General features: G+C 33.3%; 1 protein-coding gene across 1 annotated transcript; it reads left to right on the top strand.

Moving 5' to 3' along the window:
* The first annotated feature begins 292 nt into the window (after window positions 1-292).
* LOC113496966 (methanethiol oxidase) lies at window positions 293-23,129 on the top strand. Its single transcript, XM_026876379.1, has 11 exons — window positions 293-396; window positions 6,753-6,907; window positions 7,931-8,116; window positions 18,499-18,658; window positions 18,762-18,873; window positions 19,609-19,806; window positions 20,112-20,209; window positions 20,696-20,883; window positions 21,260-21,409; window positions 22,333-22,451; window positions 22,868-23,129. Exons 1-11 carry the CDS (start codon window positions 387-389, stop codon window positions 22,914-22,916), a joined length of 1,425 nt encoding a protein of 474 aa, XP_026732180.1. The 5' UTR covers window positions 293-386; the 3' UTR covers window positions 22,917-23,129.
* Window positions 23,130-26,726: the final 3,597 nt, after the last annotated feature.

Below are 26,726 nucleotides of genomic sequence, written 5' to 3'. Positions count from 1 at the left end.
ATCGGTACAGCGGTCGCTTTGTCACCGCAGCGACTCGCATCTTACATTCATCCATACTGTTTATCTTCTCTAATGATTTGTTTCTTACACTATCACGCTGTCAAAACAAATAATCAGTTTTGATTTATCTGTCCTCGAACACCGTTTCTCTATTATCAATCATTCTTTTAAAGAATCCACTCAATAACACTTCACTCTTAATATTTAACCAAAATACAGTGCTCAGTAAAACATTCAAACCGGTACATCTATTTCATATTATGTAACAAGATAGAAAGGGATGGAGATATATTGTTATCATCTTGTTTTGCTAGTCTGTGTGCATTTACTCTATAAGTGGTCTGTTAGTCATTCAAGTGCCAGTATCACAAGAAGCCGGCAGCAAAATGTCATGTTGTGAGTACTTTTTTTAAAATAGTTCTTTTTTTGTTTTTTTTTTTAATTTGTTTTTTTACTTGGCTTTTTTTAGTCGTATTCATTTTTTACGATTATATTTCAGAGTTTCAAGGTTGCATTTGTTTATTTATACGTCTTACTTTAATTAGAATCGTTGTGATTGTATAAATATCTTACCGAATGTTTAAATGATGTTTACTAAGTACGTGTGTTTAACACGAGAGAGAATGTGTAGGTAATTATTCTGATATTGTTATGTCATTGTCAAAGTTATAAATAACGTGTAACAGCCGATATAAGTAGCGTGAGAATATTTTATTTTTTAAAACGTAATAGACGATTTTAAAACGGTTATTAGATTCATCACGAATTTATGTTTGATTCAATTTACTCTCATTATTAGGTTCCAGAAAGAGGTTATAAACTTGAGTAAGAATGGAAAAATTTATCAAATCAAGACTAATAAAATCAGTCTGCAAATGTCAGTTAAATAAATCCAGACGCCTCATTTACAAAAAAATGTAACAAAACTAGCTTCATTAAAAAAAATGTAACTTAAAAGCAAAGCTTAAAAACTTATTTATCACAGTTTTTTTTGCTCGATAATACAAATATTTGCTATGTCTTTCATGTCCTAAAGGTGATTTTTATCATAGCCTTATTTTGAAAAACTTTGGCCCGACACGAGCTATGGTGTCCTACACATTTTAAGTACAGGTGAAAACAGATTAGCTCATCAAAAATTTAAATCATGTCAAAACTCAATATCTTAAGACGTACAGAAGTATACTTATAATTATAAGAAGGTTTTATAAAGCACATTCACCATAATATATAAACTTTTTACTTCAAAACTATACAACTGGGTCAGCTAGTCTAAGCGTTTTCCATGTAAGATTTACGTCCGTTCCATTTATCCCTAGAGAAATCTACAAAAACTAAAACGTGTAAAAACAAAAACAGAATGTTTCGAGATTCGCCCCCACCCTTGTCAATCAGATTGGTGAGAGCTGAACGTATTAACACGGAAAAGGCGAATAGTATTTTCTCCTCCACTGAATATTATTCCACAAAACCCTTTATTCACTTTTCGCGGAGAAATATGTATTATACATACGAGTATACATAAATCATTAGATAGTATTGCTTTCTTTTAGGGTCATGTCACCGTTTTTTTAGCCTTGTAAATCCTCGTAGCCTCTGCCTCTACTAGCTAGAGCGTCACTCTTCCTCTGTACTAGGGTCCACTGGAACGCGATGCAAACTACCCCGAGCATTTTATCACCTACCACATTCACCATAGCACCTTCATGCATTGTGGTTAACAAATAAAGTTTTAGCTAAAGTGACAATGTATTCAATAAGCGGTACTTAGTACCTCTTATTTACTATTGTCATGTCAGCGTAATGGTCTGTTTAGAGAAAAAAACATAAATAGATAATAATGTAGTATATAGAAATCAAATAACAGGGACCTAAGTCGAAAGTTACTAAGATGATAATTTAACCATGTAAAATATTGGTATTCATCTCACGAAGTTTGAACAGTTGAAGACTCATTATGTTTCCTTATGTAACCGCTATTGTGACTAGAGTGATAAAAACATTCAATTTAAAAGCGTCATGCACATCATTCATAGCAGTCTTTTTAATATTTAAAGAAGAATTTAATGCGTAATAAGCGACGTACGAATGCCCGAACGAAATTTGATAATACTCTAAAAATAAGTTCCTTTGAAAATGATGTAATAATATATTATGGGCTGATAACGGCCTGTATTATGATCAGTTACATCAATTAAGACTGTTGCCAGTCTAATAGCATGACGATGCAGTATATTACGCATGATGCTCTCTTCTTTCCTAGCGCCAACCAATTAAAAATCTTGGTTTAACTCTCTAATAAACTGTAAACTTATAACTATCATTTTGAACAACGTTAAGACTTATCAGTGTGCCCCTCCAGAGTCAAAATTTTATCAGGTTCAAAATATTCTTGTGTTTGGAATTGGTAGTCGTAGTGTAGGATGATTCCCAGCCTGATGGAGCGATGACAAAAAGGTACGACGTCAAAAGTCAGTGGAACGGGTGTTGTGGAGCTACTAGGGGGAATCCCATGTCCGGTAGCGAGTCGCGACAGGTTGATTTGATTGATTGAATGCCTAAATTACCCAATTTAAAATCGCAAGATACAAATTGGTAGCCAGTATTCAATGTGATACGTATATTGTGGCTATCAAAATTTGTTCTCCTAACTTTATGTCGATAATGGTACAAACGGTTAAACATCGCCATATATGAAGATGGTAATCGAAATAGGATTACGGAACGGATTCCATCCCTTACCTTTTTAACCATTGACCGAGAACCGCAAATACCAGAAAATGTCCTACGCATATATTATACTTATAGGAGACGCATTCAGTGTCTTTGTACCTACATTTTAAATGATTTAGATATTTTTTAGTGACAAACCCGCTATACATGCTGTATTCAACCACTGCGAGTCCGATAAAGATTACTATCCAGTACTTACACTCGTTGTGGAAATGACTGTCTAAGAAACTGCGAAGAAATTAATCAGGACTTCTAAATAAAAGGAATATACCTATATTTTCTGCTTCCTGCCAAGGCAAGCAGAAGCAAAAAATAAGATATTATGCTCATATTCTTGATTACCTGTTGGTATTACTTGAAAAGTAAAAATGTAACGAGTGCAAGCTTAATGTGGATTAGTGTACGAAACATACCTTCATACCACAAAGACGTTGCCGTTATTAGATGCAGGAGTATTTCCAAAATCTGACCACATTCAAATAATTTCTGATTCAGAGTTTTCCGTAGCACCAATGTTTTCGATTCCACTTCTTCGTCGTTTTTCATTTATTCACAAACACTGAAAACTGTCATTTTGATAATCTGTACATGTTAATCCTTGGTTACGAACATATTTTCAGCTGTGCAATATTTTTATGGCAATTTCATTTGTGTCACAACATGTAGATTTTTTGTGAAAGATAGTGTGCCTTTGGTGCTATGCAATCCTTTGAATTTTCAAGACTTGAGATCTTTGAGCACTGCACAGGATCACATATCTTGATCAGAAAACCAGTTTCATTTTATTATTCTTTTCAATATAAGAGCATCTATAATTCGACATTCAGTTTCCACTGATCGTTTCCAGTGGGTGCGTCCATATCGCTATTTGTCAGTTCTTTACCGAAGTTATTCGTCCGTGTCACACGATAAGGGAAATAAAAGACCAGTAAAAGGTCAGAGTATGAAAAAAGTGTCAGGCACATCAAGCGGGTTGCAATTTATCATTCCTGGCTTGAGGCAACCCCTCAAAGAACTGAAACGACTTCCCTCAAATGAACCCTAGTGATTTTAATCTCACTGTTTAGATAAAGCCCCTTTTTGAAGATAGAAAAATTTCAAGAAGTTCTTTGAATATTAAACGTGGCATTAGATTTAATAGGTTCCTTTATGCTACGGAAATAAGTGAAAATGAAGAGCTTGATTTGTCACTTTTTTTTGGAATTGATTTTTAGACAGTCTATGGCAAAAACTGAGGGGTCAAATCTTATTATATTATACCAAAGTAATATCTACTCATTAGTGGGGCCTTTAGGTAATATGTTATCTTGGAATCAATAAACCATTGCTGTAATCATAATTATCAAAAATTCGTTATCATAACAGTTGCAACATGCAAGGTGTGTTTTTCATGTCTATATTTAGGTATCTTTGTAAAACCCACAACAGAATTACATCACCTGACGACGGTCGCTAATCCGAAACAAAATTTGCGATAACTAATCAAATAAAATCTATAAATTTATTTACCTACTACTTACACAGAACAATCAGCAACAGTAGTCGGATAATACCAGTAATAATCGGATATATGAAGTGCCAGGTGCTAGGTGTCAAGTATTATGCATTTTAGCACTTATAACACTACAGCAACTCATTATTATTATTTTTTATTTAAAAAAAAACTTCCGCAATTCATGAATTTTATCCTCCTCCGTTCCGCGGGGGTTTTCAGAAAAAAATCGAGTCCATATCATTCAAGACAAGCATTCGTGGATATTACAAAATTATTGTTCTACGTGGGGATCGAACAAAGGACACATCGCGTTCAGTGGGTTTTACGTGGTGACTTCAATCACTCGGCTGTCCGTGCTAATTTGATATTGTGCAGTTATTTTTTAAATCAAATTGTGCTAACTGACTTTTGTTGGAGACTTTACCAGAAACACTTAGATCGTTCATTAATATTACAATACTAACTTATAGCTAGGCAGTTACGTACGGTTAACATAAATAGTATAAGTAGATACTAACTAGGTGGCATGTTTAGTATTCTCTGCCTATCATCCCTGCATTGAACAGACAACTTGACATTTAGACGATTAAACATTTATATTTAGATACTAAAGCACTTAAACTCAAGGTTAATCAATAGTAATGGTTATGCGTAACTGTCTAGTGGCTCCTAAAAGTACATAAGAGAGCAGTTTTTTGGTAAACAAATACTACGAAAATTATACTTAAGTCTTGGTAATAAGTGTGCTTTTAAAACCAAGGTATTTCATACGACTGTGCTCATTCATTAAAAATGCAACAACAATGTATACATCTTAAAGAAAGTATACATTGTTTTAAGATTTTTAAAGCAAGAGTTTTGTTCAAGCGAGGCGCCACCATATGCCATGCATGTGCCATCTTGCTTGCATAATGAAATTAGTACTGTTAGAAGAAATTTTTAAGCATTGAAATGAAATTGTCATCAATATCATAAAAAAATAGCTCCAGAGAGCATAATAGTTGCAACAGTATTTACTATGCCAAAACCTAATTAGTTTGAAATGCAGAAGGAGAAAAATAAGAAAAACAGAAATCTGCAGTATCGTACAACCAGCTTTTGGCTGTTTCCTTTCCTCTATTTCCAGCGTAAAATACCCAATTAACCGTTGTATACTTTCACTTGAAATTGGACTTTAAGAAGAAAGCTATCTAAAATAGTCACACCCAAGTAAAGTTGTAGAATTTACCCATTCCTTGGAATTGCTTTCATTAACCGATTGAAAAACTATTTCTTAGAACTGTATTTGTATTTCTATATTTACTACAAATATTAATTGGCCAAAGGTTATAATATTCTTTATAATTCACCCCGGCCTACATTTTATTCTATTTTTATAATATTCGGTTTTTTACATAAGCATGTCCAGTAATGAACTTATATTAATCTACATTTTATATTACAAAAAAAGTCCAACTACCTTTAAAATTAAATATTCAAAGCGAATGATAATAAAATTAAAAGAAGAACCCGCATTGCGCTAAGCCGACTTAAACTACGTTCTTTTATCAATGAAACGTAATCTTTGTAATAGCCCTTCACTTTATCAACTGGAGCACTAATGTAGATTAAAAGACAACTGGGAACTTTTTGATCGCGTGACAGAGATAGTGTTGTCAGATCTAAAAATATATTAATCTGATTAAAGGACTCGGAACTTGATCATTTGTTTACGCAACAGGCAATAAATTTTACAAAAAAAAGGTGTTTCATTAAATTTATTTTGAACAAAATATTGGTTCTGCTTTTGTTATTTTAAATTAAACGTATAAAAGCTTTAACGACATAAATTCTACATTTGAATAAAATAATAACTATTTTATGAAAACGTATTGCATATGAAACACTATTTAACACTTCACGTTTGAAATTGTTTTGTTTTCAATTCAACAAAACGAGCAGCATCATTCGAAATCCACCACAACAATTTTAAGCCCGAATAATTTGTAGATGCGATTTTGTTATGTATGATACAAAACATATGATAAACCGTGTACATTGTTGTAGAATGTTAACCCACTAACTAGTTAGAGTATTTGTAGCCGGAACAATAGGTTATTGATGGGATTATAGGGAACAAAGGAGTAATTTATATGCAAGCATTACCTGACGTGATTACCTAAATTGCGAGGGGTGGCATCCCTTGGTGTTGGCCCCTCGTTTGCGCAGGAAAAAATAACGTTTTGATGTCTATCGACGATTTATTGAAAACGGGTCGTTTTTTTTCGAAAGAATTCGGAAAAATAAATATTGTGAGGGAATATTGAAAATGATTTTTATATTTTCTATGGGTCGGTTTGTGAATTTTATGACGTGAGTTTGTTATGACGCTTAATGTAGATATACGATTTCCTTTTGAATATATAGGTATTATGTTCCTTATTTTTTCCTACAAATCTTAATAGATTTCATATTTCATTTTCGTCAATGCCATGTGGAATGTAGAGATATTTTACCAGTAGTGACTGGTCCGTTTTATTCCCAGGTACACGCGGTCCGGGTTACGCGTCCCCCTTAGACGCGTTAAACAATGGCCCCCGAGAGGAGCTGCTTTATGTGGTGTGCGTCCAACCGGACCCCACTAAGCAAGACTATTTAAGCACCGTTGACGTGGACCCTAAATCTCCAACATACTGTCAGGTAAGTCTTGTGTTGCTACCACCCTTTAAAAGACTAGCAGTTGTGGGACATAGACGCAGTACGTCTCTACGTCTTGTTACTGACTTTTTTGGGCTGTTCAAACATGAATTTGTCTGAAATATTTTGGTCCTACTTTCTATGAGGATATTTAGGGATCGATTTTTCGATTGATTCAACATTTTTTTTTTTCGACAAATCTTTGGCACTTATAATGAGCAGATCAAAATCAGTGATGATTAAGTGCAAAACAAAAAGACACGAATCTAATGTCCACTACAATCTCAGACACAAACATAAAAAAACCTACGACCCACAAAATTAATTTAACGAAACGCAACACGAACGTCGAAACAAGACATTCAGAAAGTAATTACCTCTCAAAGCTGTCTCCACATTCCTGGGACAAGATACGAGTAATATAGCCGGGAAAATTACGCACTACTTTTGTATTAGCAAATAAAACCGTACATCCTGCCATTTAGACCGGCCTTGTCGCTTGGCAATAACGTACCGGTAATCCTAGGGATTTCAGGATACACTACGTAGTATTATTGTGTACTTTGCCATTGCAATAGCAGTCGGGAACTAAATTAACAGGAGGAATGCAATATATCGCTGAAGGGATTTGTAACGGGATTATGGGAGATGTTCCTTTTAGATGCTTTTTTTTTGTCGTTTAGGAAGACAGGCGAATGCATTTAAGTTGTTGTTCGCTGTTATTGCGAATTGCGAGTCATTTTATTATGTCCTGAATTGTAAAGGATATTGTTTTTGTTTCGGTTTCTTGATTGACGCAAAAAAAGTGGTTTAAGAAAATTTTCTGTTGATTTTCAATATAATAGTCATAATGGGAATTATAAAGCATAAAATTGCATCATAATAAGTGTAGTCAACAACAATTTCTTTTGAGATTTTACACATACTGTTTTAGTGTCAATCCGATAGTTGACTATTGGTGCCCAACAGGGCTCCAACACCATCTCAGCCACCGAAATATTCCTAAACGATTTATTTTGTCCTCAGGTGATTGCTCGCACCCACACCGGCAGTGTAGGTGACGAGCTCCATCACAGTGGGTGGAACGTTTGTTCCAGTTGCCATGACAACCCGTCACTCAAAAGAAACCTCCTCATCCTACCCGCATTGAAATCTGCAAAGGTCTTCATTGTGGATGTCGGGACTGACCCTCGGAAGCCAACGATGCATAAGGTTAGTAAAAAATTCGTATAAAGCAAACTGGGACTATTATTAGAATTCAAAAGAATCAATCTGCAAAGTTGAATGACAAAGGCCTAAGCACCAAACCAGTTCTTTAATAAATTCAGGTGAAATCTTGTGATATTTGAAGAGTAATCTTTATTACAAGTAACTTCTCTAAGCACCTCGAAATTTTCCCTCTAATCATAAAAATAAGACCAAAACAGGCATTTTTCGAATTCAAGACCCAACTTCAAAAACTTTGCGTCATCAGAATAAAGAAAACTCATCAACGCTCAACACTCAGTACTTATCTATCTACATTAGTTTCTTGCGAAGAGTATGCAATAAAAGTTAATAAAGGCGGGATATTGCAGGTGCAACTAGGTTGTTTAACCCTCCACTGCTTACACCGTTATGACCCTAATTGCCTCAACAGACACTTCAAGTTTCGCGGAAAGATAACCCCCGAGTGCTTGATATTTTTTCAAGAGCTAAGCAAATATGTGTTTTGCAAAGCTTGCTAAGAACTATAATAGGATAACTAAGCGGATCTTTTGATTTCAGTAAATAATATCTACGTATTAAAGGCAAAATCAGAACATTGCGTATGATTTTTATTTTTATAAGATAAAAAATGTTTGAATGAAAATTAATTGTATTGTAAATTCGTTTAACATAATTAGATTTTCAGAACAACGCTTCAATGAGTCTTTAACGAACGAACAAGAGATTCTTGACACTAGTCAATACGCACTGAATTCTAATTTCAACTAAAATGTATTGGTACCTTGTAACTCTATTTTTTTTTCATACTTTTGTAGCCGATCGTACCAAACATGTAAAAAACATTACTAAATTATTAAATATTTTCACGTGATGTCATGTCATGTATGACATTGCTCAGTCAGGTGGGACGACTGTGATTTGTTTATTTATGGGGGTCCCAAATGTACGCCCTCTACGCAACAGCACTTTAAAAGATTCTATTTCAGTAGGAAAGTTATTATGATGACAGGTAATATCAATAGTCCAAAGTTTCCTTTTTTATAAAAATACAAATTACTCATAGAAAATGATTCCACGGAAATGTTAAAAGATGAAAAATAAAATGCACTCTAAAGTCTAGCTTTTTTCCAAACAGTAACTTAGTCACCTCCAGCATTAGCTGAATATTGTATTAGGCATGAAGCGACAGCCTATCTGACGTCCACAATTTTTTATAATGAAAAATACAGTGTTCTGCAAAAAGGATGGTTGCCAGAATTGCAATGATTGACCATCAAAAATCAAGTATCAACAGTACGGACTGCTTCACGTACTTTTCTATAAACTAGCTCTACTCTAGCTTACTAAGATCACTGACTTGGAATCAGTTTCAAAGGATACTTCTCCCCACAAACTGTAAATAAACTTCCTATCCAATACCTTAGAGTATTCGCTTAACAATGGGTGCAAAGGTACTGAAGAATTTAAACAACACGAGTGTGCTGGCAAACACGAACTTGGCAAAACGAGCTGGAGTTGAAAAATAAAGTCGATTTAGTACCACGCTTGGTTCCATTGATCTAGGAGAGTAATCTACTAAAGTACAATCTTAGGTAACAAAGGTGTGTCATAAATTGAAAAAGAATTTTTAAGTTTGACATTTGCACTGTATTTTTGACTTTTTGGTTACAACTGGAATAGGATCGGGTTTTGTGATGCAACATGGGGGAGGCTTTCTTCCAGCAGTGGACCTGGGGGCTGAATTGATTAATTGATAACCAACCAGTTTTATTTTTATGAATTATATGTATGTATCTGTTGCCTACTATTATATTTTAACGTAATGTTCTTATTTAGTGTTGCAAAAAAACCCAGATAACTGGCTAGTCGACAAAAAATTCAAGGCCAACATACAAAATAATCCTAATTATGAACTTAATAACGAAGCTGCAAAACATTTTGAAATAATTTAAAGCCGGAAAATGCTTTGAATTTCCATAGTCTACAGAATACGACAGGCTTCATCAGCCCTACTTAGGTTCCCAATAAATCACCCTACTACCGTACTACGACTCTCCGTTGTTTCCTGATCGTAATTTAAATTCTCACACGTAACTTGTCCCTTTTTTTCTAGATTGTTTGTTAGATTTATAGTCCAATTTTACGATCGACTTGCCAACCAGGCGTCTTTGTAGGAAATTGAAGAGTAAACAATTTGTTTTTGGTCCTTAAAAATGCAGTTGCGGTCGTACAAACTCCGAAGTCGGTACGTGCCGATACAGTTATGTCGGCAGCTAGTCGTAAAACTGAATTTTTATGTCAACAAAACTGGGAAAGTTTTTTAATTCTTAGCTTTTTATGTATCGGATTTTCCTCACTACAACTTTATTGCTGTAGCGTAAAACTGGAATGAATGTTTCTTTGGCTAAAGAAATTGTTGTTTTACTTCCAATGCAGATTAACTAATCAATTTGTCAATGAAAATAAAAACGAGAACAAAGGTTAATGTTCAATTTGCTTGATTGGTTTCGTCTGTGAGCATATCTATTGAATGAGCGTTAAGATTTTATCGATTCATGAATATGTAAACAACTAAAGGATTTTCTACGGATTGGAGTAGCGTGCATTTGTTTTAATTTGTATAAATATTTTATTAAGAGTTCATCTTTTTTACAAAATAAATGTTAATTTTAGAGTAGATGGCGCTGTCGCCACGAGTGCATTAGCTCCGTGTAAAAATATTATTAAAAATAGTTTAAATGTTAAATTTACGATTATATAGTACCTAAACGATATATTTAGAAGCAGTGCACAAGTGGAAATGTAGTGAGGAATAACTATCCACTCTATCTTCAATAAAAGCAAATTTGAAAAATCTTTTGAATTACGTGCGTCAAAAAGTGTATTTTCGAAAAATCCCGCCGAAATACTTAAAACCAGTGACTCAAAGTGTTAAAATAACTTAGTTATCAATAAATAGAACTATATAAACTCAATAAATGCTCTAAATAACAAGAAACTGTGTGTATAAAGTGAATTTTAAAGTTTTTAAGAAGCTTAAAGGTCATTAACATTTATTTTTTAAATTTAAATCTACTGCAACAACGGCGCCGAACGGAGTGCACGGAACTATCACGGTTATGCACTTGACATAAGTGCGGTATCAGCGTGCAAGACAGTGACGTGTCAAATGCGAATATAAAGAAAAAAAAAAAAAAAAATAACCAGTGTTCCGATACTTAAATGCCACAGACGATTTATAAATATGAAATAAAAGTGTAAAAAATAATTCTATATTCTAAAACTAAAAACAAAACGTAAACTTTGCCTTAGAATAAGTAACAGTAATTCGCAAATTGCAATAAGGGTAAGCTGGTCGAATAATTGCATTGCTTGCCTTGAGTCACCTCGGAACCGAGATCGGATCTCACCAAGAAAAATTCTTTTTGAATGTTTCTCTGCATTGAAATTATTAAATACTTGAAGACCAAACCATAGTCGCAAATAAAAACAAACGAATAAAAAGAAAATACAAATAAATAAACATGAATTTCTTCGATACGTTCCGTCACAAACGCACAACGTCAGATTCAAATGACAGTATACAAAATGGAACGGCGGATGAAACGCAGAGTCAACCCGAAATTTCGAATGATGAAAGTGATGGCTCACAAGAGATAATAAAAAGTTTACAGAAACGAGTTGATGAACTAATATTAGATTTAACCATTGCACAACAGAAAATAAGTACACTTTCGTCAGAAAATACAAAACTTAAGCAAATAAATGCTAAGTTACAAAGAAAAAGTAATGTAGATGAGCAAAAAAAAAAGAAGACTACCAATAATGCAAATCCTAATAAAAAGAAGTCAATTACTAAACAAGATAGCCAGAGAGATTCAGCCAATCAGAGTAACAACTTGTCGACCGCGACGTCAAAATTGAATGTCACACCAGAATTACAAACAAGTGAAACTAAGATACAACCGGTTAGACCAAAGAAAAATAAAATATGTATCATTAGCACAAACAAGTGGAATAAAATCACAAACATAGCAGAAACGACTTTGAAAGAACACAGTGACGATATATGCCACTACATATCTCCTCATTGCAATACTGAGCAACTGTTTCGCGGCATTAAAACGAAATTAAAAGCCTTTACTATGAATGACTTTTGCATATTGTTATTAAGTGAAGATGATTTTACAGAAACTAGTGACCACTTTCAAATGATTCTTCAAATAAGAACAGCTTTAGAGGACATAAAAAATACTAATGTTATCATATGTAGTCCAACGTATAAATATGGATACTATACTAATGTATATAACTGGAGAGTTGAAAATTTTAATAACCTACTTTATCTCGATATTCTAACACGAGAATATGCGTATTTCTTGGACTCTAATAAGCATCTCAGCTGCGACTATACTATGTTTAATGAGTACAGCGGACGAATCAATAATCGTGGTATGCATACAATATTCAAGGATATTAATGATTTTATTCACGGAATTAAAACATATGATTTGCATACTATCGATAACACCCCTAGTGAACAACACAAAGAGGAAGAAGACCAGTTTTTTCTATAATAAGTTCATCAATATACTACACCAAAACATAGCTGGACTCTTATCAAAATCGGACGCTCTTACAGTATGCCTCGACGAGCTGAGTATGAAAAATATGGACATAGACGTTATCTGCATTTCTGAACATTTTATGATGTCTGGCTACGAAGAGTATCTAACAATTACAAATTTTGAATTAGCAGCATGTTATTGCAGATCTGACAGCAAAAGAGGTGGGACATGTATTTTGGTAAAAACAGGTCTAAAGTGGAAGGAGGACCATGCTATCAAACAATTATCTATAACTAACTCTTTTGAGTGTTGTGCTGTAGAATTAAGTGAAATAGAAACAATTGTAGTATGTATATATAGAGTACCAAAAAATAACAATTTGAACCACTTCTTTAACAGACTCGAAACACTCTTAAATTTATTGATGCAAAAACCTAAACGGAATATTATACTCTGTGGTGATTTTAATATTGATATTCTTAAGCGCAATAACACAACATTAGAATTAGAATGTCTGTTGCTTAATTATAATTTAAACTTAGAAATTTGTCAACCTACTAGAATTAAAAGCATGACATGCATCGATAATTTTGCACATAATTTTGGAAAGAAATGCAAGTCCGATGTTATTGAACTCGCCCTATCAGACCACACATGTCAAGTATTAAAATGCCCAGTAAAGAAAGTATACATACATAAATATTGGTACATTAAAAAACGAGACTATTGCAAAGATAACTTAAAAAAATTCAAAAAATGTATACAATCTCTTTCTTTTTCTGACGTTTATGAATGCCGTGATGCCAATAGTGCCTACGACTTATTCCTCGATACCATATCCATGTTTCATGGTCTTTGTTTCCCGCTTAGAGTAATTACCGTAAGAACACATCAGAAGCCGATGTGGATATCTCGTGGTATAAAAACTTGTAGTAAAAAGAAAAGAGAACTACTCTGGCATTATAGATTTAAACGCAATGATTTAAATAGAAATAAACTTAAAAAATACACCTCAACCTATAAAAAAATAATTAGATTAACTAAAAAAGCTCAGAACACATTTAGAATTAAATCATCATTAAATAGATCAAAAACTACTTGGAATATCATAAATAACTCTAAACAACGACATCCAAAAGCGTTTACGGGAAATCTCCAAATTGGTACGAAAACTATATGCCACCCGATCGAAATCGCTAATTCATTTAATGATTTTTTCGTTGACAAAATTGAACCTATTAAATACAATAATCAACGTGTCGCGCTAAATTTAACAAAAACAACTAGCCACTCAATGTTTATGGAACCCTGCACTAAATATGATATAGTTAACATAGTTAAAACACTCAAAAATACAAACAGTATAGGTAACGACGGAATCCCTACTAAAGTCATTAAACACGTCTCCAATGACATCAGTGACGCTTTATGTTACATTATAAATTTATCCATATCTTCAGGTGTATTCCCTACTAGCCTAAAAACAGCAGTAATTAAGCCCCTATATAAAAAAAATGCAAAAGATTTACTATCATCCTATAGACCAATTGCTTTAGTGCCAGTATTATCGAAGATTTTTGAAAAATACATATATTCACGATTACAAGTTTATTTTGAGAATAATAACATATTTGCTGAAAGTCAAAAAGGGTTTCGCAAAAATAAGACGATTAACATGGCAATTTACGATTTTCTTAATAATGTAATTGAAAATGTAGATAACAAGATACCGGTGTGTTCAGTGTATTGTGATATGACGCAAGCCTTTGACTACGTAGATCACAATATATTGCTTAAAAAACTGGAGGGTTACGGAATAAGAGGGAATATACTAGAGCTGATGGAGTCATATTTAAGAAATAGAAAACAGTTTGTAGAAATAAGTAAATTAAATCCAAAAAATAAATTTGTCCAGACGTATAAATCAAATTGTAGAAACATAGCATACGGTGTACCACAAGGGAGTGTGCTAGGCCCTCTTCTTTTCATAATTTATATCAATGACATGCCACAAGTATCAAAATACCACATGTCACTATTCGCCGACGATAGTACTGTTACTATTCATGGTAAAAATACAAATAATTTTCAAAATGATGTAAAAACTGAAATAAATTCTATTATACATTGGATGAACCATAATAATCTAAAAATAAATATTGAAAAAACAAAAGTAATGATGTTTAGTCAACGCGCAAGCCCTGTTATAAACATTGATTACAATAATAAAAATATATCTCAGGTTAACACGTCCAAATTCCTAGGATTAATCATAGATAAAAAGTTAAACTGGAAACCGCATGTAGAAGAACTAAATAAACGAGTTAGTAAATCAGCCTATGCCCTATATAAACTAACGCCAGTCGTGGACACGGACGCAATTATCACTGCTTATCATGGCATTGCAGGCTCTATACTGAGGTATGGGGTCATCTTCTGGGGAAACTCAACACACCAAAATATTATCTTTAAACAACAAAAGCGATGCATCCGATCAATGTTTGGGTTAAAAGTTACCGATTCATGTCAGCCTTATTTTATAAAATATAATATTCTCACATTACCATCATTATACATATACGAAACTGCAGTTTTTGTTAAGTGTAACACTCATTTATTCGTTAATATGTCGGAAACGAATCACAGAAGCAGGCGAGATAATCATAGATTGTGTGTAAGAAAGTCCAAAACCACTCTGATGCACAAGAGTGTTTTCTGCATGGCGCCTATTATCTATAATCACATACCTAAACAATTCAAAGATGTCAATATTTTTCAATTTAAAAAAGCCTTGAAGAAGCTATTAATTCAAAAATGTTATTATAGTATATCAGATTTTTTATTAGATAAACTGTCATAATATGTTACCAGGCAAAAAGGCCAAATATCTACTGTTTTTATTTTCATTTTTTATATAAATTCTAATTTTTTTATATAAATTCTAATTTTGTTATTTTCGTCTAGTTAGTAAGTTATTTTGAAGTTATTGTATATTGTGCATACTAACATGTCATTGACATGTCAATACTAAAACTTTGCACGCCGCAGTATGTGGCAGAATATGACAGAACTGTTTATTGTGTATACCAACTTACCACATTGTAATAACTCATGTTCTTGCAAATAAATGTTTATTATTATTATTATTATTATTATTTAATTAAACGGATGGAGTGGTTGAGGTCATCACGCCACCCACTGTGCACAACGAGTCGCAGGTTCGTTCCCGCATGGGACAAGCGTTTGTGTGATCCACGAATGCTGGTTCTGAATCTTTGTGCATATGAGTTGTATATTTATCCGCGACACAAGAATTAAATTCCTTGGTAAGTCGTTTTTTTAGAAAGGAATATCACTTTTTGTTAATGATAAATATTTTTATCTCTTTAATATGTACCTATATTGATAGTTTTCCCTGTCACTGTCTCTGTTACTGTCAATTAAATTCCATAAAAAAGAAGGGAAATGTCATTGAAATAACTTTTTTACATATTTTGGAACGTTTAATAAGAACCTTCTTCCAAGGCATTTTTGCCCTTTCAAACCTTATTCTGACATGATCAAATTCTATAAATTTTCGCGGCCGTTTTGTGCTTACAAGTATTTAAAATATCTCACATTAAAACTTAAAGCTTACCGAAACTTAGAAGAGAGAGTTTACCGAACTATTGTATCAAGAATTTAAGTTTACTTAAGTTATATTTAACTTGCACTTAATTAAAGTAATTAATCGTTTTGTGTTATTACTAGACAATAGTAAACGAAGGTAAGTGTTCAATGAGAGTCTTTTAATAATATAAACTTTGGACCCCTGTTTAAATATTGTTTCAAACTAATTGGTTGGTTAATTAAAATTAGTGTCCTAAATATTTGGAGTATCTTGATTGTTTTTGAATATATTATGAGGGAATTAATTATAACTATGGGTTTGCATATAAATGGGCGTATTCATAATTTCACTTAAATTGCGCTGATCCAGTGTACTACGGCAAATTTTAATGCGAAAAACTGTGTATGACTAACGAAATGATTTTTTTTTTGAACATAAATACTGTCTCTAAACTGTTCTTTATCCAAAGGCAAAGAAAAGTCCGTCTTTTTACGAGGAATCTCATGAACCATGATAGCTAGACAGTAGACTTTTTTCCAGATGTTATAAAAATGAATAATGAGAAAGGTTTTGTTCGTTCATAGATTCGATCGGATAATGATATTAGTGCCTCAGCCTATTAGTATTGTGAGTCTGACCTACACTTGACAGGTAAAGATATATTTTCATGATATTGAAACCCGCCGCGATGTAGGTATCAAAATTCTAATCCAAATCACTTTTAAAACGTATTTTCCGCAAATTTTTGACGAATGATTGATTTATTTTGTATCGCAATATTGAAAGCAGACATTATGTGTACAAAGTAATAAATCTATTGATTTTTTGTTAAAAAAATTCTTCGTGTAAACAAGATGTGAAAAAATCCCCAATTTCCTTACAAATTGTATATTACGTTTAACGTACTCTGATCAAAGTGATTTCTGAGATCATCAAATACTTTACTTAATGTTTGTATTTATTTGCTTTTTATTAAGAGCATGATAAACATTACTTTGGTTTTGATTGAAAAACTGTATGAAAACCGGTTTCACAATTACGTTCCGTTTACCTTAAGGTTAAGTTACTAAGAATCTGTTTATTTTTCATCATTTTATGTGTTAATGTTAAATAAACTTTTCATTTCTATTTTGATACTTAGATGCAGGGTAACGGTAAATGCAAAGTAGACTTGGTTATCATGCGCACGTTCATCAAAATTGGCCGACTTTTTGGAAGGTTAAGAGAAACAAACATCCATAATATGTCACCACAACATATCGCGTATGATTTAAGTACTTAGAATTCATTAATGAGCTTATTTATAATTTAATACTACGTTTTAACACGGCATTATGTTCACATTTTAAGTGCTTGTATGTTTTTATTAACGATCTCAGTTGCCCGAATAAATAAATTGTATTATTATTATATTGCCTTATGACGCTCTGTATACCTATAACGTAGCGTGGCGGCTCTTTTTCTCGAAAGCGACACTATAACTAAGAGTTCATGGTAGGCCCCCAGGTCTAAGTTAGTATTAACCGCGCCCGGAATCTGTGCTATGACGGTACAAGCGTAATCAACTACATAATAGTGCCAATAGCGCGGGAAACTATTTGGCGATTAAACTTCATAGCGCCCATTGTTCACCGTAATTTGCCAAACTATTACTCGCCAGAATAATTCGCCGGTTCCATCGATCATTCTCAGTTCCCCTATATTATTGCTTTTAGCGTGAAGATTGGAGTTGGTACGAGTCACATAGTTCGATGGCGAAATTTTCGCACTTTCAGAACCTCATCCCGAATCTGTCGTCAAACTTGTTACATTCCGACTCGATCCAGACAGTTCGCGAACTCGTTATATTGGCTGTTAGACCTTTGCTTGTCCTTTTCACACTTCAGTATGACTAGAGAACAATTTGAACAGTTTTATGTTACGAAATAACTATAATACAGCATCCATAAATAATAAAAACGAAAGTAATGAAAAGCGTCTCGGTGTTATCTATAATTTAGTTTTTTGCAAATGGTTGCTAGAGCTGAAATTGAGAACATAAAATGTAAGTACGCACAAACACTCAAAGGCTCTACAATCTACACCTAAAAAGTTTACTTCAAAAAACCAACTTAAATGTAAATCCCTTACTATCGGGGAAACTGCTAAAGACCTCATTCTCTCAACGCCCTTATATAGAGGGTTCATAGCGAAAATCTCATTACCAGGTAATCGACGGCTCCGAGATGAGGTCATTCAACTGCAGTTTCCCGCACACGACGCACTGCCTGGCAACTGGCGAAATCATGATTTCCACGATGGGAGATAAAGACGAAAACGGAAAAGGGGATTTTGTGCTCATCGATTCAAAGACTTTGAAAATGAAAGGTGAGTTGTAAACGTGCCTTTACACAATTTTGACAGAAGGGAGTGATGACTTAATAGGCACTTTTTACAAGAAAAACATTTTCTAATGAATTGTTTATTTTAGGGTCGTGGACGAAAGGGAATAAATTCGCTAAATTTGGCTACGACTTTTGGTACCAGCCTTATCATGATGTGATGTTTGCCACAGAGTGGGGAAGACCTAGAAACTTCAAGACGTAAGTTATTAATACCTTATTTTTATGCACATACTAATTAATGCAACGCAAAATATGTTTATTTCAGCAAAATATGTTATCTTTAAATATGTTGGCAAATTAACTTATATTACTTAGTCCTGATTCTGAATATTTCAAAATCTAGCTAATTTTTTTGTAATTATACGTTTTTTTTTTTAATAAGTATCCACCTTTGATCATTTAAATTCAAAATAGGTTCATGACAATGCTTATGACATATGGAGAACAAAAAACTTAAACTTCGTTAAAACCTTCTATTTGTCTCAACATTCACATTTTAAGCGTTTGACGTTTAAATGATTCTATTTTATTAGTTTGCGTAGTTTATTTAAATTCATAAAAATGGCCAAAACATTATTTTCTCAAAGTCAAATATTATAATATTTGTTGCCCATCTTTTACTAAAGAGGCTTATCTATTTCTAAGAGTTTAGATTATGGATAAAGAGTTTCAACAACAAAAGACAGCAAATATTCATTTTGAATATTAAATAATCGTTTATACAATCAATTTAGAAAATTTTGATTCAGATTTTTATGTATTCGTTGGTTTTCTTTATATTAAGGACTGTTAAAGTGATATTTTAAATTATGAGCAGAAAATTTATCTCCACAAAAAGGGAAGATAAACAAGGTGACGTAAGGAAACAAAAGCAAAATCTTCATGTACTAAATTCAGGTCAATGTCTGAATGTATAAAACTTTCCCTCCCCAGCGGATTTCATGTGGAAGATGTGCCAAACAAGGACCTGTACGGTTCTTCGTTGAATATTTATAAATGGTCAACTCACGAGCTACAGCAAGTCATAGATTTGGGACCCGAAGGCATCGCTCCCCTCGAGGTCAGATTTCTCCATGATCCCAAATCTGGGGAGGGATTTGTGGGATGTGCTCTGAACGCAAACGTTTACAGGTACGAGATTTGTCAGGATTCTTGTAATAGTAGATTTAGAAAGCTTCTTGGCGGCTTATGTGGTTTTATGTAATGCGAGTTGATTTCAAAGAAAAATTATCTCACCGATTTAAGAGTAATGTCCTTTTTAGTCTTCTAAAAGGATTTTAATACTATCATTTTGCCAAGCTCATATAAATTTTCATTACTGTTTTCAATATTTTATTTAAATATAAATGCAAATAGCTCAAAGAGTCCCCTTACTTTAAAATATTTTACTACTAAATGGAAAAACTTAGTCAAAGCTTCCAATTACCTTAATTTAGGTTCTACAAAAAACCAGACGGCGAATGGATAGCCCATAAAGTTATCGACATACCGGCGAAAAAAGTTGTGAAAGATGGCGTCGAGTCCGAGATTAACGGTGAGAAACTTCAAGCTTTATCTATCTAACACTGAAATTTTTAGGAGTATTTACTCCTATGATACAAAACATAAACAGTGTTTTATCGAGCTTCTTATGTACGTTGATATGTAGTAGGGATAAAGCAAGGTTGAACGAATAAATTATCTTTAGGAATAAAATATCCCAATAATTTGAACCAATTAATAAGTGAGGCTGATAAATCTGCATGAATTCCAATTTATTTTCGGAATGTACTACGATTACTGTTAAGAAAATAAATATCTGTATTTACAGGAATTGTTAAAATATGGTGATGAAAAGATGTGACTCAGAAATTTCTCTAGCTCCAAGCGATAGTTTAAAAGCTGTACGAAAAATATTTTATCGATACAAACCGTTCCAAATGACACATGAAAATTTCATAGAGTCTGAAACTTTACTGGCTTCAATTCAATTATTTCTGCTCGGCAAAATTCAAAGAAGTCTTATCCATTTTTCTTTCAGGTTTAATGGGTGATATTATTCTATCGCTCGATGATAAATATTTATATACCTCGACTTGGCTGCATGGAGAAGTCAGGCAATACGATATCACGGATCGCGAACATCCGAAGTTGACAGGAAAAATCCAGATCGGTGGCCTTATAGCAGCTGATCCTGAAATACAAGTTGTTGAGGACAAAGAGTCGAAGGCAAGAAATTCCTTTGTCAAATATGAATTGTAATAGTTGAAATTAACGCCTCATGACTTCACACAATTACGTTTTCGCTTCGTCATTCTTTTCATTTAGAGGTTTTTACCCCTGCGATATTTGCTAAATTACATTTGTACGTTCCTCCATTTGTATTATACTTCACTGTCGTTGATGTTTTAATGTTATTAATATCTGTTTCGTTTAATGGCTATAAAAAGCGCGTTATCATTTTTCGCTCTGGCATTGATAAGGCCTGAGTTTTTTTTGCAGATCGTCGCGTCATTACATTTAAATTATCACTTATCACTACCACCCGTCACGCATCAAAATATCTTTATCGTATTTGTCTGTATAATTATATTATTCTTATCAGGAGCGTCCCCAGCCCGTAGTAGTAAAAGGCAAGACTCTCCAAGGCTCACCTCAAATGATACAACTTTCCCTTGATGGAAAACGTCTTTACGCCTCGTCGTCCCTGTTTTCTCCGTGGGATAAACAGTTTTACCCCAAAATGGCCCAAGAGGTAAATACCCAGTGTAGTTTACTACAAATAGATTTTTATGAAAGGACGTACAATGACATACGATTATAGCTTAGCCTTAACGTTCGCGTCACGTAAGTATCTGTTCTTGACTTTTATTTACTTTATATGTATGCTCTGCGAATAGCAAACGATCGTCTGGATGGGACAGTAAGCAATTTTATTAACCTTGTATTTATGTTTTAAACATGCCTAGTTCAGTAAAATTTATATAAAATGAATATCATATTAAATTCCAAAAGCAAAAATGTCGGTCGGAGACTTTATGAAAGTCACACGATCAAATATGTGAGGGCTGTAGACTTTAGTATTTTATTGGGTTAAGTCCTCTTTCGCCTCAACCCAGACCGCAATAAACGGCCTTTATCTCCTATATCAAAACCTCTGGCCCCTTGTCTTATTTACGTGTTCGTTTTTTTGCGTAATGTTTTACAAAGTTATTTCACTAAAGTACATCTTGTGAGATATACGTCACCTGGGGTGTTGAATAATTCATGCGGTACGTCGCATATTTTGTCATACAAATAACTGACAGCCGTTGTAATTTTAAACCAAGCTGTACGAACTTTTTTTTACATTAATATTAAATGGAACGGGCATGGGTAACATTTGGTTATAAATAATTTTGCATTAATGTTTCGTAACAAGGTTCAATTAGATTGTTTTTACTTGATTGTACCCTGTCAGAATCCCATCTTTTTAAGATATTGGCGATGTATTTATACAGCTCCGCATTCGTATTTTACAGCAAAACTTTGTGCGTACTAAAACTAGAGATGCCCAAAAAGTAACATAAAAAATACAATATCCTCATTTGATGTAGCAAAACAAACACGAAACGATCCGAAACGGATCCGAAATTATTTTTTTACCACAAAATTCAGAACCATTTGTATTGTATCTAGGGCGGGTGGATAGTAAAGTTGGACGTGGACACTGTGAATGGAGGCATGAAGTTAGATCCGGACTTCCTCGTACACTTCGGAAACGAACCGGACGGCCCGGCCCTACCGCATGAAATAAGGTACGAACTTTTAGAGTTGAACCTGCATGGTATCAATGTGCTGTTTTTGGTCCTTTAGTTTTTAACGATTCTATAACTTTTGATGATGGTAAGCTTAGAGGTTCCTTATTAAATGACAATGATACGTGTAGGAAACTAATTACATCCAAGTAAGATATTTTTAAAACATCAAAAATAAGTGAACTTTGAAAATTTTAATTAAGAATTTCTTTCATAGCAGACAATATTTTAACGTCGTTAAGAAAAAAACAAAAGATACTTGATTTGCATTTTACAATGTACTTTTTGATAATTCTAAGCCATGATAACAGTTTTAACTCTTTAAAATTCAATAAAAAATGTTCTGTTAGAGTTTTGTTTGTTTCGTTTCGCAGTTATTGAAGTCTAAAAGCATTATTATTTTATCTTTTTCTTAGGTACCCCGGAGGAGACTGCACTTCTGACATTTGGCTGGCTGATGACTAAATACGTTGGCGCTATAGCTTTATGTGCCAATATTTTTATACGCGTCTTAATATCGATCATATTTCTTATTGTATCTATTAGATTTTCATATAAAATATCCTTAGCAAAGCATAATGAGTTTGCAAGTACACAGTATATTACGAAACGAATTGTATTTTGTATAAAACGAATGTAATGCTTTTAGCTAGGTGATAATTAAAATATTATATCCAATTTGTTTTTTTTTTCCTATTTTGAAACTTATTTGTATTTGTTAGTTGGTCCATAAGGCCACATTATGACTTCATAAGTGCTTAAATTAATACAAATTCTAACAGAAGGTCTAACATCGAATAAATTTATAAAAGGTTCACATTTCAGGATATTAAGAACAATATCGTTAGACTGGCAGGAGTTCCCTTTTTTGAATGCTGCTTTTTTTAGAGTATGTTTTCAAAATGTGTTGGCAATGACATGACAACATTCTGCCGTACTTAACATTCAATTTCATGAATTTCGTAAACACTAGGGACTCAGCAACGTGGTCGAATTCCCAACTTTTCAATGTAATTAGGCAGTAGGAATTCAGTTGAGTTAGTTCTCTATTATGTTGAATGTTTTCGTGAATATGTATTCAAACATGTTGCTGGATTATTTGCCAATTGAATATTTGAGAAATGAATGTACGGATAGAATATTTGTGCCGCTAAAATATGTTAATATCGGTGTGTAGTTTGATTTTCAATGTATTTTAAAGTTACAGTTTATACTGACTAAGAGTGGCAACAACTTATTTATTCAGATTAAAACAACTATATTTAATGTTATTGCGGGTGTAGAAGAGAGACGTTGTCTCACGCCGTGTAGGTATTGCAAGCTTCTAAACCATAGAAATAATATTTTAAGTCATGGTCATGGTCCTCTGTGCACTTATAACGATTGCAAGTAACACAAATTTTTAAAACAAATAAAATGATTATAAAATCCGAATGAATAGAAAAAATGAACGGCATAATCTAATGAGACCTAAAGGTCTCAATAGATTAATTTCTCTCTTTCAACACTAAAGTGTTGAAAGAGAGAAATGCTCATGGGTCATTCAAGGTCCGTTACAAAACCTTCAAAGATTAAGTAATTTTAATAAAAATAGCGAATACTTAGTTTCTAAAATGCAACTTTATATTTTTAAGCCTATATATGTATTTGCCTTTAAATTTTTACCTTATATAACACATGGATGTAGTCTGTTTTTTTAAACATGTCATTTTTAAAGAATACATTTTTTTCGCTAATTGAAAAGGTCAGATATAAAATGTGTTACAGTAACATAAAAAATACATTATACAAACAGTCAAATTCACAATAAAACACGTCCAAATGCGGGCAGCGTTTACTCCACTGACCTGTAAATGGCGCTCGATACAAAACTGATTGTTTTTCAGTATTCAAATTATTTGGATCGAACTACCAGCATTCATATTACTCACAATGCCTTGAATACAACGGTACATTGGTTTATGCTACGTTTATTAAAGTGAATGAGCGTAAAAATTTGCGACGGCATTCTAGAAAATTACATACATAATATTTATTTTTATTACGGAAAATCAGTTTGACTGGGCGCCTCAGCTCATGATTATCACTAGTCTGATTGGGCCCGGAATTAGTCGAAATCAAAATCAAATCAAAATCAAAATATTTATAAATAATTATGAATTACCTCACGAAAGTTGTTATGGTAATAAAATGCTGTTTATGTATGCATAATATAATAGTCTCAGATGTGTGGTGTAAATATCTAAGATGGAACATGTTGAGATAGCTGATAGAAGATAGCTTGTATGGAAAAAAGATAGTAATGGCAAAATGAGAACCCCAAGAATTTGTCGAAATTGCGCCTCTTAACTAAACCTTCAAATGAGTTGCTTTTAGCGATTATACCTAAGGAGATACAGGCAATATCCCTTCAAAGTTAAATATGATGACGTTTTTCAATTATTATGGGTTACAACATTGTCACTAAGCAAAAATTCCACTCTTATCGCCAATTATAATACCGTGTCCGGTCGACCAATATGCAACACGTTTCAACGCCTACAAAATTAAATCGACAGTCTACAGAAAAGGAATATAGGTACATTGTCAAGCGAAAATATCACATAAATAAAATGGAATAGGCACTAGTTTCGTGTGTGTTCGGAAAAGATAAAGCACGTTATTTATTTCATAGAGACGCAGTAAAAGAGACGTGCGGTATTGTAGTTTACATATTGTCCTCCAAACGACCCGATACAAAATTTATTTCTAGCCCTAAACTATATAAGGGCACCTGATCTTGATAGTACGTAATAACAGCCCAAAGTGAAATTGAATAGGTACTATAAAAGTTGCCTCTTAAATAAATTATGTTATAGTAAAAACAAAATTGCAGGCGAAGGCAAGATTGTGACGTGTTCTGTGTCACCTCTAAGGACTAGGTCACGAATAATAAATACGATTGTGTTTTTTTGGAGGACTGTCAAAGACGTATGAATAACATTCAGGATCCATTATTTAACGGGGCCTCCGAAATACGAAGAAACTTGCTCTGGACTTAGACGGTCACTGGTCACCTATTGACGGACCGACCGACCATATCTAGCACAGCTTAACCTGCGATCGATCAACTTGTGCAGTTTACTTTTACCACAAAAAATGACTGAGGTAAGACTAACAAGCTAGATAATAAAATAATTAATAATAAACAAAGATCAATAGAGCCGTATGACACTTTCTAAAAATCTCATTTAAGTATTGATTAAAGTCCCGAATACGAGAGGTAAGGCATTGTAAATCCAATATTTTCCACACTGTAATAATCAGGTAAAACAAATATTTCAAAAAGAGAAAACAGTACTTCCCAAACTTGTAAAACTCCATTACTTTTTCATCAATTGCTTTCTTAATTACACTTTTTGGGGCTTAAAAAGACCATTACCAATGTTTATAGTCCTTTTTAGACCCAAATTCTAATCTTAGCAATCGATGAAAATGGAACAACATAGAGATTGCTTTCACGATAATAAAGAAGGATTAAAAGGGTCCAGGAATGTCCTAGTAACGTCAGTCTTACAGCCGTAACCATTACGGAAGAGTGCGAAAAAAAACCTAAATTTTTAGCGGACTGTGAAAACGTTCTGGTGAATGGTTTTCTGCTTTGTAAGAATAAAGGAATCAAAGCGTATGTGTATGAAATAGTTTTTATAATTAAGCTATGCAACATAATCTTAAGCAATCAAAGTCACGAAAATCATTGAGTATTTTACCATCGCTAGTTAAAGATGTGACTAATTTTATAAGTAACCGAGCAACAAAAAAACAGTGTATAATGTGTTTTTGTGACAAAAAAAACAGCCCAGTTAAAAATTTAATTTCAATTAGAAAACTCTATATAGACTCCGTATTCTTTTAATCCCAAACTAATGCTATTTAACCTCAGCAAACGTTCTAAGCCACTGCTTCTATTGCCAGATCAATGGGCGGATTTCTTTTAATAGGACTTTTACTTTTATGAGCTTTCGTAAATAGAAAGGAACAACAAAAAAGCCTTGTATTTATAGCTCATCAATCAGTTTAAGATCCCTATTAAAAGGTTTAGTAAAATCAAGACTTTTTATAAGTTGCAAAAGTAGGTTCGTTGCGAGTTCTGGGGAATAGCGATTATATAAAATTGTTTGGTTTTTTGTCGCTTTACCTTGCTATATGTTTTCATGATCTTGTTAATCACATGACGACATCATCATCATGACATGAGTAGAATAATATAAGAGTAAACTAAAGTTAGGATGTATT

The sequence above is a fragment of the Trichoplusia ni genome, chromosome 1, assembly GCF_003590095.1.
Source record: "Trichoplusia ni isolate ovarian cell line Hi5 chromosome 1, tn1, whole genome shotgun sequence".
NCBI classification, from domain to species: domain Eukaryota; kingdom Metazoa; phylum Arthropoda; class Insecta; order Lepidoptera; family Noctuidae; genus Trichoplusia; species Trichoplusia ni.
This window is presented reverse-complemented; position numbering and strand designations above follow the sequence as displayed.

Coding starts and splice junctions, on each gene's coding strand:
- LOC113496966 (XM_026876379.1), top strand. Junction 6,908..7,930: donor AATCTCCAACATACTGTCAG/GTAAGTCTTGTG, acceptor TTTTGTCCTCAG/GTGATTGCTCGCACCCACAC. Junction 21,410..22,332: donor ACCCCAAAATGGCCCAAGAG/GTAAATACCCAG, acceptor TATTGTATCTAG/GGCGGGTGGATAGTAAAGTT.